The sequence below is a fragment of the Semicossyphus pulcher genome, unplaced genomic scaffold, assembly GCF_022749685.1.
Source record: "Semicossyphus pulcher isolate SPU_LCO1_2020_fin unplaced genomic scaffold, fSemPul1.0.p SCAF_1, whole genome shotgun sequence".
NCBI classification, from domain to species: domain Eukaryota; kingdom Metazoa; phylum Chordata; class Actinopteri; order Labriformes; family Labridae; genus Semicossyphus; species Semicossyphus pulcher.
In genome coordinates this window covers 37,582,193-37,593,882 of record NW_027211603.1, presented here as the reverse complement: position 1 = coordinate 37,593,882, position 11,690 = coordinate 37,582,193, and the positions used below count along the sequence as shown (strand labels likewise).

At 45.2% G+C, this 11,690-nt stretch overlaps 1 protein-coding gene across 1 annotated transcript; it reads left to right on the top strand.

Moving 5' to 3' along the window:
- The first annotated feature begins 9,472 nt into the window (after positions 1–9,472).
- On the top strand, positions 9,473–11,090 carry fgf3 (fibroblast growth factor 3). The gene is made up of 3 exons (XM_069663648.1): positions 9,473–9,722; positions 10,367–10,470; positions 10,707–11,090. Exons 1-3 carry the CDS (start codon positions 9,473–9,475, stop codon positions 11,088–11,090), a joined length of 738 nt encoding a protein of 245 aa, XP_069519749.1.
- Positions 11,091–11,690: the final 600 nt, after the last annotated feature.

Below are 11,690 nucleotides of genomic sequence, written 5' to 3'. Positions count from 1 at the left end.
CAACATGGCAGAGGTTATTTTCTTTTAAATGGGGAAGTTGGAGATGCTTTCCCAGCTACAGTATTCATCTGCTCGCTCACTTTTCCTTTATCCTGCATGAGAACCAATTTATGTCTCAATGAATACATGAGAGACACAGACCAGCCTCACTGTTTGTCTTTCTCCTCTACACCTTCATAAAGGAACCCTTTGACTTTGATGTGCCGAGTGCACGACAGAAAAATCACCTCAAATGCTTCTGTTCAAATAAGTTCACACCAATATCACTGACACACGGTCACAGGTGAGGACAACAATCACTTACTGAAAGGTCAGTTTAGTTACCCTGCAACCAAAGATTGCAGCAGCAGATTGTTGCAAAGTAGTGATGATCAGAGAGTGCAGATCAAGCATCATCTGGAGTCTGCAGATCAAGCATCATCTGGAGTCTGCAGATCAAGCATCATGTGGAGCCAGCATCTTTGCAGCAGAGATCCTTGGAGCCCTGGTATCGAGGCCCCGCCCCTCCCTGAACTTTGAACTCTAAATTTGAACTTCACCTGCTCCAATCTGATGAGGTAAATATAGGGGGTTATATAAGAAATGTACTTCAACTCATAATTGACATTACCCCTAACTATAACTATTCTATTACTTTAATCCATAAGTGATGGACAGTCAAATCATCTGTCTTTAGCTAGGTCAGCAAATGTGTTCACTGTCAGCGATTACAGTGAACACACTGGTTGTTAGCAAAGCAACACACACAGTATCGTCACAGACTTCCAGAGTAAGTTTTTGGTTTAGCATACAAACATAGATCTCTACCTTACATTAAGTTATACTTCATGTTTATGCCAGTAAGAGTAAAGGTCAGTATGTGTGTGAGGCGAGGACTAGCAGGATAAGGACACATCAGTATTGACGTGTCCTTCTCCATAACGTCTTTCTTTCTTAATAAAGCACAGGTTCTCTGAAAGTACAATGTGTGCCATGTGACACTTTGTGCCATTTTAAAATCAGTTGTTTGGTTGCAAATTATTCTAAAAAACCACTCAAAATCAGACAAACAAAATAGATTGAGGGTGGAGAGGAGCTGACTGAGCTCTGTAATGACACAAAGAAAAAGAATCAATAGAAATGGTTGAAGTTCATTCACAAGTGTTAAAGGGATATTTTGGTTTGTTTGAAATGGGGTTGTATGACATACTTATCAATACTAAGTGTACTACATACAGTGGATGCCGGCCAGCACGGCACCTGTTTAGAAACTGGCCCGAGTGCCGACACGGATGCTCGGCTATATGCCGCTGCAGATCCACTTATAAGGACATCTCACCTAAACATTAATCGTGGTTTTAATTGCATGCTATATTTGAATAATTCACCGCGTTTCACTTTCACAGCATACAACTCCAAACAAACCCAACTATCCCTTTAACACCTCAAACCTGAAGTGAGGGGACGCTTGTCTGAGACTGGCTGAGACTTGGACAAGCTTTAATATGGGATAAAAAGAGAGATAAAGTCCTGCTCATGGTGGATTCATGTTGGATCTCTCTCTAAATAATATAACAAACACACAGATAGAGATGAGGATGTAAATAAATAGTAGTATACATACATTATGTTCTATCTGCTTTATTTCTCTTATGTTTTAGTGCTATTTAAATAATTTAATCATTAACATGTAATGAGATTAAAAAGAAAGGAATATGAATTGTGTTGTCTTATGTGGTCCTTCGTGGCAGAGTATTTCAGTGCTGAATTAGCTTCACAGTCTGGTGCGGTCGTGTTTAAAACACCAGGCAGAATGCTGCTACATGAGTATCCTCTCTGTTGGTTATTACTGCTTCCTAACACCCCCAGTTACTAATGTTAACGCACACTAATGCCGGGAACACACCGGACGCGGAATCGCTGCTCCAAATGTGAGTAAACGACAGCTGAGGAGCAGAGACGCTTGTCGACCGGCACGGAGAAATGCGCGTCTGGTGTGAACGGAAGTGCTCTGGCTCACGCGCGATTTTCGTTGCGCGGCGCTTCGCAGCGCTTCGCAGCGCTTCACAGCGCTTACTCGTCTGGTGTGTTCCCGCCGTAATGTGTGCTCGCTTTAAAATAGTGCACACAAATTTCTCCTTCCACTTGGCATGGCAGGTGCCACACCTTTTTAACAGGGTGCTCCCAAGTCTCGAGTGCTAGCTCATCACACTGGTCACATTAGCAGTTGTAGCAAATGTTAAAGGGCTTTACCAGAAAGTCTTAAGCATTTTGCCAGAATGTGTTTCACAGCAGGAAGAGGCAGAGCATTTATCAACTGTTGTTAGTGATGTGTCTTTGCAGAGAGCGATGTAACGTATGTTACTCTGTAACACAAAGCTCTGTCTCTGTAGGGACCCCTTCTGTGATGGGGGGGGGGGGGGGCACATTTACCTCCAAGGATAACATCGCAGCCTGTTTCATGGCTGCCAATTCCAAAGCTCTTTGTAACTTTTGGTTATTTAGACCCCGACAAATGTAAAGATCGTGTCCAGGTTCAGAAACTGGGGTTAGCTAAAGACGTCTGGGATGTGTGCTAACATAACAGTGTCTGCTCCCAATCTTAAATATCCCCCCAAAGGTCCATAAAGTACAATCTATCAATAGTGATTTTAAAAATATATATATTGAGCGAGTTACTTGTAGTGTAAACTGTGAAATTCAGCTTTATTTTTAAGTACTGAAAACCCCATTAACCAAACCAACATGCACATACTGCAGACTGAACGGGGCTGAGCTGGAGTGAAAGAGAGGGAGAAAGAGGGAGGCAGTATAAAATAGTTGCCAATTTGTTTGCTGTGTGCTGGAACTGTACAAGACTTCTTTCTGAAGCGGCTGACAAGCAGGTGAGATCAAAGTCATGGGGACAAAAGAGGCTCAGCAGCGATTTGTCAGGAGAAGAGAGGCAGCGGTTGGGTTCAGCCCTCTGATCACCGCCTCACCAAAGAAATCTGCCCATGAGAAAAAGTACAGCAGAAAGGGTTCAAAGGTCATTTTGATTTGCTCTGGATTACTGGTACCTCCTTTTTCTTCTGCTAAAAGGGGGGCAAAGAAAAGGACCTGGCTAATAACCTTTGTATTATTGCAGAAAAGAAACCCTTTTGTGCCAAGAGGGGTTTTGGGGAGGTGGAGGGGGGAGAATTTTTGGGAGGTCAATTAAAAAAGGAGCCCTGAAATTCTTGCTTTCATTCATGACTGGAGGAGAGAAAAGGGGAAAGTTAAAATGTATGCTTTTGGGTTTTGTGTCGGAGCACTTCACGTGTGCAGGGTTTGGATTCATTTGTCAAGTGGACGATGGTAAAGTGAATGGTTGAAATATTTCAGTTGGGTAAATAATTGAAAAATGGCTCCACTTTTCTCTTGAAGCTAAAGTTGTTCCTCTAAACACAGGTGTGAATGTGTCCAAAATGAACCGCTGGGATCTGATCACTCCAGCCACAGTGGGAGGCGGTCAGGAATGCAAGTGTGCAGTGTAATGTGAACTGTGGAATGGCTCCCTGGCCACGTTGGAGGACCAATTAGTCAACTTTGTATTGTGTCCATGGCAGGACAAAGCTCCCAAACCCAGTTCATTTGCCTCTGCCAAACAACTCTGACAAGGTTCTGAAGTCTGTACCTGAGCCGACCAAACCTCCTCTCTCACTCAGTTATGGAACACTAATGTGTTTTTTTCTGTTTAGCTGCAACCTCCTGCATTCACATGAAAGTAAAAACTCCCAAACAAGCGATAACAACAAGCGCTGGAGATGCATTTGGGACGCATTAACCTAACCACTAACCTGACCCCATGAGCCAGGGGCCCACATGGTTCTGAGGATCCAGAACCACCTGAGTGAGACTGGCTCGTAATCATACTCTAACTAAGTCTGTGTATAGTTAAGGGTTCAGTCTTTCACGTTATTAGTTGTAAATTCATTGATGATGTTATTTTACATGTGGTGTAAAGCATAGTAAAACCTGCGAGGCATGGGGGCAGCTGCAGTCTGGATGCAGAACATCGTTGTTTGCATAATCCTCCACCACAATATCTCAAGCATAACCTTTAGGATTTACTGATCGTAGGGATTGAAAGCATTTGAAGAGACTCCAGAAATGAAAACAGAATAAGCTATGATACTAATGTAGGCACTGTAGTATTATTGCAGATAAAAACCACCGAACTACAGAAGCCCTAAGCAGACGTGCATCCATATATTTTATTTATTCTGTTTTCCTGTGATAACGAATAATTTCCGATTGTTTTCTGGAGATCTCGACTTATTTATCTCATTATCTCGAGATAACAAAGCAGTTTTTCTTGTGCTTACGGGATAAAAATGTTCTGGTGATCTATAAAACAGACTGGTCACTGTGATGTTACAGAGCAGGAAATGCCATGCTGCCACTGCCCACACTAATGAGGTAAGTTATGGTGATCTGACGTTACGGTGGTGCAGCATTGTGAATCTGATCTTTGGGCTTGAAGAAGTCCTCCTGATCACCAAAGGTTTGGCTGGTTCTTGATCACTCTGTTGGTGAGGGTGGAATCCCCTCAGTAGGTTACTCGTGCTTTGAGACTTCAAAACATCAACAAACTGGTTCAGGGTCAGATTGATCAGACTGGAAGAAAGCTTAAAAAGAGCAGAAGTGTCGAGTACTTCATGTCTCCTCCCGCTGTCTTTTTCTTTTCCTGTCCCCACTGTGAACAGAACGATGTTCGAGTTATTCGACCGTGTAGTAGGGCTGCACCATATTAGAAAAAACATACATTGCGATATCTTTCTGTTCTGCGTTATTAATGCAATTTACAACAATTAACAATCATACTTTTTGTCATTTGTTACTTTAAAGTCTAATTTCTTATAATAAAACAAAACCCCCTCCTACTTTTATCAAGTTTAGTTCAGACTTGTTTGGTTTTCAAATAAGCTGGAAATATGTGTTGGCTGCTACAGGGCTCCTATCAGAGAGCACTCAGTCATTGTAAAACGTGAGGCTTAAAAGTGTATCATTGTTTGGGCATGTCACAGCAGCAGTGTGTTTTTCCTTTTAAAATAAAAGTTTCAAACAGTCAATAAAAACTTTTGATTGGGAAATACAGGAATAAAGGGAACACACATTTATCCAATGAAAGGCAAAAAACATCTCACCTTCCTGACCCTGGATCAGTAAACCATGTGCACAGATGTAGTTCCCATGTTTTCAACATAATGTGTGATTATGGATGAGCGTGATAAACACAACCTGTGAATATTCCTTCCAGATACGTTAGAAAACCAATCGAAGTCCTGTCTGGGTTCATAACATCAGCTACATATGGCTCTGTTAATCCCCCCTCCTTCTCCATGAACGGTGTCTGGAGGAACTCTCCTGCTGCTTCCAGTGTCATCGATATCGTCCACCCGGTACAGTCGTAATTTTCACGCCCAGCATCCACACTGTGTAAATAGCAAGTTATCTTGCGACACGGTTAGCACCAGTGGGCGTGTTGTTTTTGATATGAGGTGTGGTCAGGCAAACGGGTGGCCCATTGCTATCTAGAGGACGCAGAAAGCGACTGTCTAAGGCGCAGTCTGTCTCAGTTATTCAGAGGGCGCATTATGGACATACATCCACACACATACCTGCTCCACCTCAGGGAGAGTCCTGCTCCAGCCGCGCACGGGCCAAAAACTACTGAGACCGACACAAAGCTCTCCATACTGCGCGCTCATTCAGACGCACGCTCTCTATAATACAGCAGAAACCAAGACACACTCACACACAAGCAACTAAGAGGTAAATTAAATACCATACTCAAACATAACTACTTGTGGCACCGACAATCGTGCCCACAGATATTAAAACACTGTCCAGTACGCACGAGAATACAGCCATGTGACCCAGCAGCAACAATAAGTAAATGGTAAATGGACTGTACTTAAATAGCGCTTTTCTAGCCTTTGCGACCACTCAAAGCTGCTTTTACACTACATGTCACATTCACCCATTCACACACTGATGGCAGAGGCTGCTACATAAAGTGCCCAACTGTCAATCAGATATCACATTCATACCCGCTGGCTATGCCACGGGGAGCAATTTGGGGTTCAGTGTCTTGCTCAAGGACACTTCGACATGTAGCCTGAGGGAGCTGGGGATCGAACCTCCGACCTTCCGATTGAAAGACGACCAACTCTACCACTGAGCCACAGCCCAGTCAATAATCATTTACAGCCGACCTTTCTTTGATGTCAGCACACAGAACTGTAATAAACATAAGATCCTGTCCGTCTGGAGACTTAAATCATTAATGCTGCGCCTCGTGCGTAAATGTGCACAGCATGCCTCTTTTCATTTTCGTTTCTGCTGATCAGTGGGATCGCTTCAGTGGCTTTAACATCAATCCGCGCTTCAACATGTATCATACAGTGACCTGTGTTTCTTCTGCGTGTTCGAGGACACAGTGGAAAGAAATAAGAAGAATGACTGAAATCCTCTGTGTGAATAGCAACACGCCTGCCTGCAGACGCATCAGGCTCTTAAAGGGAATGAGAGCTGACACTCTGACTGGTTTGATTCATGTTATGCAGAAAACACGCCTATGAATAATCCAGAGACTGAAGCCAACCTCTTTGCGCCTTGCTCATCGGTTTGTGCCCAGATTGTGCACGATTGTTTGATTTTCAAACAAAGTTTGATCGACCATTTCTGATCAAACATCAGACCGTCATCAGGGCGTCAGGAGAATCTCAATGCTGGCAGGTTTTCACACATTAACAGGTCAATGATGCCAATTTGCATGGCTAGTGTCACCCCTGTTCTGATCTTACACTGTATGTTACAGCGCCTCGACAAAATGTCCCTAAGCTGTTGGTCTAAACACAACTTGAAGGGAAAGTCCTCAAAGGTATACCTGCAGCTTACTGTGGAACGTAACGTGGAAACAACAACAAGAACAACAACAAAGAAGTGTTGTATTTTATTGCTCAGAGCATTTCAACAATGTGTGATATCCGTGTCCAGTATTTGTGTGAACCAGTTCATTCCTTAAAACCAATAAAATATTGCTTTACCTTAATAGTTATTTGCAAGACATTGCTCCAACTTGAGGAGGTGATCTTGTTGGGGACACGGTGAGGACATTTTCCCACCAGTTAGTCAACTCTTAAAGTCAGAGTTGCATAAAGAGGCAGCTTACGGACAAGGTGACTGTGAAGGATGTAACGTTAAAGATCTGTGCATGTACATGGATTCAGAAAGACGTCAGACAACTTCTGAGTGGCACACAACAAACACACAGCTTGAGGAAACGTCAGCGGTGTTTTCTCCGTGTGTCAGGGAGCAAGCGAACATCCTGACGTGGAGGATGACTAAAAGTTCAAATAGTTTATCTTTGAACGACAATGGGACCTACCGTTACTTTACCCATTCCTCTGCCTGCCTTACCTTATTCTACCGTGGTGCTATGTTCCACTAACGGGATATCTGCTGCTCATCATGTGACCAGTGAAATCTGACTCTGTTCCTCTGAGCTGCACTCTGCTGCTGTTGAGCCGCGCAGACACTTTCAGTTGGGCAGTGGTATAAGCCCGAAAACATCGGGTAACACTGGTAACACAGACCATGAAGCCGAGCGTCGTTCTCGTGAATTTCTTAGCTGGGAACTCATTTTTCTGATTCTTCCAACGCCACATCAATGCAGCGTAACATACGCAGGGCTGAGGTCACAGATGGGGCTAACCCTAAATCCTGCTCAAATGCATCTGGATAAAAGATCCTGAACCAGATTTATTGGCTAAGTATGCACACACACACACACACACACACACATAGTCTGACTCTGGTTTTGGGTTGCTCTTAGTGTGATCTCTCACGAAAGGCGGGAATAGAAAATGTAACCTGAAATTAAAAACAAAACACACGTATTCTCATGTGTGTTTGAGTCTGTGTGTATGTGTGTGTGTGCGTGTGTGTGTGTGTGTAGGTGTGTGTGTGTGTGTGTGTGTGTGTGCGTGTGCATCACAAATTGGGAGCGTTTGCCCTGCTTATTGCTGGGATGCTTTGTGGGCGGCGTGGAGAGGAGCGTAATTAAAATAGTTTCTGAGAGAAACAGCACACCACATCTGAGGTTCCACCCTCTTCCAGCATCTAACCACATCAAGAGCGTCTCACTTAAAGAACAACCTCTGCTACACACGGCCCGGCTCATGTTTTGGTGTGCTGTCTGACCGGCCAGGGGTCTCACATGCATAAAAGTGCACACATTTGTAATTAAAAGAGCTGATCATGGGGGTAAATAAAGTGACAGAGGCAGCTAGCTGGGTGATGTATGGGAGGGGAAGACAAATTAACCGTCGACTCTCTAGGGGATTCTCAGCAGAGGCCTTCATAGCAGCAGTGGAGCAGCGCCAAAGGGCAGAGAGATTTGTAGATGATGGTGCTAATTACCAGAATGCAAACCATAATGCGACCAAGATGGAAGCAATTTAGGCAGTAGTCATTTAGCCTGCTGCTCTTCCGCCCACCGGCTGCTGCCTCGCCAGAGCCGGGGCATTAGGATGGGAAAAGTCTGGGACAATCCATCGCTCAGGAGTAACGCACATGGAGGGAAGCGTGTGACTGACAATTCATTCATCCTTTTAATCTAACTGTGGACTTTACAGGTCAGGAGGAGGTATAAATACTGCAGAACAAAGGCTGTGAATGTTTCTGGGTTGAGTCAATGAGTGACCTGTCGTAGGGTCTCATGGAAGAGCTCTGAAGATCTCTGCATCACGTGTGCAGGACAGCAAGAAGCTCTGACTGAAGAAACATTGAGCTCAGCCTGGTGACTGGTTCATTGTCTGTTTGACAAGCACCTGTTAAACTGGGATTAATGTAGCCTGAGTTTAGGCAGAGGTCTAACTTTTTCCTCTTTAAAATATGATAAATGTTGAATTGAAAGAGTGAGAATGATGGGAGAGGCCTCTGGAAGCTCTGATTTCAGCAGCTGTAAAAGTGCTTCTCTGTGAAGTGTATTTAAAGGTGAAGGTGGGTGTTACTCCTCACCTGTTGCACTGGCTCAGTCCGCCTTTATAATTTGGGATGTCTAATTGCTCTTTCAGGATATTTCAGAGGTGCTCCGCGCTCAGCCACTGTGTAATTTTATCCACACCGCAGTCTCTCACTTCACACAGGGCTGATACCTTTTGCCTCCCCCTTTCCTTTGTATCAATTGGTCGGAGTTCAGCCTATTGTCGCCACAAGCCTCTTTTATATGTGCGCTCAGTCTGAGCTCGGGCTCTCAGTCAGACCCGCAGGAGGGATTTCAGGCAGCAGCAGCAGCAGCAGCAGCAGCGGAGGCGAGGAGCGGATCCAGCTCGCTCGGGGCGGCTGTCTCGGATGTGCCTAAGGCTGGGGCTCTGGAGCTTTGTGGCCCCGACTCTTTAATGGAACCCGCGGGCAGGAGCTCTCCGTTTTTTCGCCACGATCGTCGCTCTCCGGCCATGCCACAATGCTGATTATTCCTCTGCTGGTGTTTCTGCTGAGCCTGTCGGAACCCGTTAGTCCCCGGGCCCGCTGCTCCCCGGGCCAGGCTCCCTGCGACCCCCGGCAACGGAGGGACGCCGGGGGCCGTGGAGGAGTGTATGAGCACCTCGGAGGAGCGCCGCGACGCAGGAAACTCTACTGCGCTACTAAATATCATTTACAGATCCACCAGAACGGCAAAATAGACGGATCACTGGAAGAAAACAACCCGCTCAGTGAGTATTCATGCGCTTTTACGCACAGCGAACTCCAACCGGACACGAAACAGAAATAATGTGGGAAATAAAAGTTAAATCCAGGATGGTGAAATAAAACACAGACAGACATGTTTATATATTAAAATGTGCAGAATTAATATCGTTTATATGTTAATATTTATGTTTGTTCGTGTCAATCGTTCTCACTTAGTAGTGATTAATCTATCAGTTTCACTGTCAGTTACTCCGGTTGTGTGTGTGTGGGTCAGTGCAATGCAGCCGACATGCAGGTTAATCTCTGCTGGAAGCATTAACATCCCGGCGGGACAAAGGCGCTGTCCTAACGGATGTATTTATCTAATCAGCGACCATTAGAGGCTCTTCACAGCGCTCAATAGGCCATTGACTAATCAAGCACTGATTAAAACAGCCAATAAACACGCTGAATGGGGGCGCGAGGCGGCAAACTGGGAAACTTCATTTATTGACTTTAAGTGACAAGTTTGTTTGAGCATAAATGAGCATTTTCTATGTTTGATTTCCACCTTTAAATATTAAATCACAATAAAGAGATATTCATAGCTATTCTATTCCACATTGTAACACGTGATATCTGTGCTGTCTTGTAAATAACATACGCTGTCTGTGTTTGTGTCTTGTAGGCATCATGGAGATCACAGCAGTGGATGTGGGCGTTGTGGCCATAAAGGGGCTTTTCTCTGACAGATATCTGGCCATGAACGATAAAGGGCGGCTGTACGCCTCGGTGGGTCCACTCGTCATCTCTTCATCTAATGTATCAGCCTCTCCTCAGCTTCCTGTTTATCAGCAGACGGCTCAGAGGCCTGACATGTGAAGGGGCAGAGGGATTTGTGTAAATGTAGTTTTACAGTAAAGCAGGTTTGGTGTCTGACAGCAGGATGAGGGGCTGTTGTAGGTCAGCCAACCAGAGTGGAAATCATCACAAACATGTGGCTCATTGTTTCTTCTTCTCCTCCCCAGGAAGTGTTCAACAGAGAGTGTGAGTTTGTGGAGCGGATTCACGAGTTGGGCTACAACACGTACGCGTCACGCCACCACTCCACTGAGCAGCCGCTGCCACCAGGGGGCAGCAGCAGCAGCAGCAGCAAGCGGCGAGCGAGCGCCAAGCGCCAGTGGTACGTTTCCATTAATGGCAAAGGGCGGCCACGGCGAGGCTTTAAAACCCGCAGCACAGACAAGGCCTCGCTGTTCCTGCCCCGCGTGCTGGGCAACAAGGACCACGAGATGGTGAGGAGGCTCAGAGACAGTCAGAGCGCACACCACGCTCATCACCATGGCAACCACAGGGAACGGCGGAGACGTCGGCATCGGGCCAGAAAAGGCCGCCGGGGCGGAGGTGACTGAGCAGATTTGTAGAGGAGCTTTGGCTCTGTGACTGATCCAACATGGACCCCTGACCTGGAGAACATGAAGAACACAGAGAACAGGGAGGGGGGGGCATGGTTCGGATCCTTCTGGATTAGTGGACGTTTGACTTTTTGATGCACGAAAAAAAGAAATCCATAGAAGATGAAGGACAGACACACACACACACACACACACACACACACACACACACACAGCTATATAATCTTCCATGTTCTGATGTCTTCGAGATGCTACTGTCCTGCAAACACATGTTCTCATGTTGGAAACTTGGGTCTCCGTCACATGAAGCTAAAACAGATTATTGTAAATACTTTATGCACTATGCATGTACAGCGACCTAAAGCTTTTAGTTTGTCAAAGCGAGACAAGCGCGATGTGATATTCTGTTATGTTGAAGTGCTAACAGCGATAGAAGAGAGGACTTTACACAGCCAAGCACTTTTTGTCTGGTTCACATTAAAGGTTCAGACCAGAAGACGAGCTCATTTTTCAACGTGATCACACACAGTCAGTGCAAAGACCTGATGAAAACATTTCACTCAAGCAAGAACCTGAAACAGACAGCTTTGTGATTCT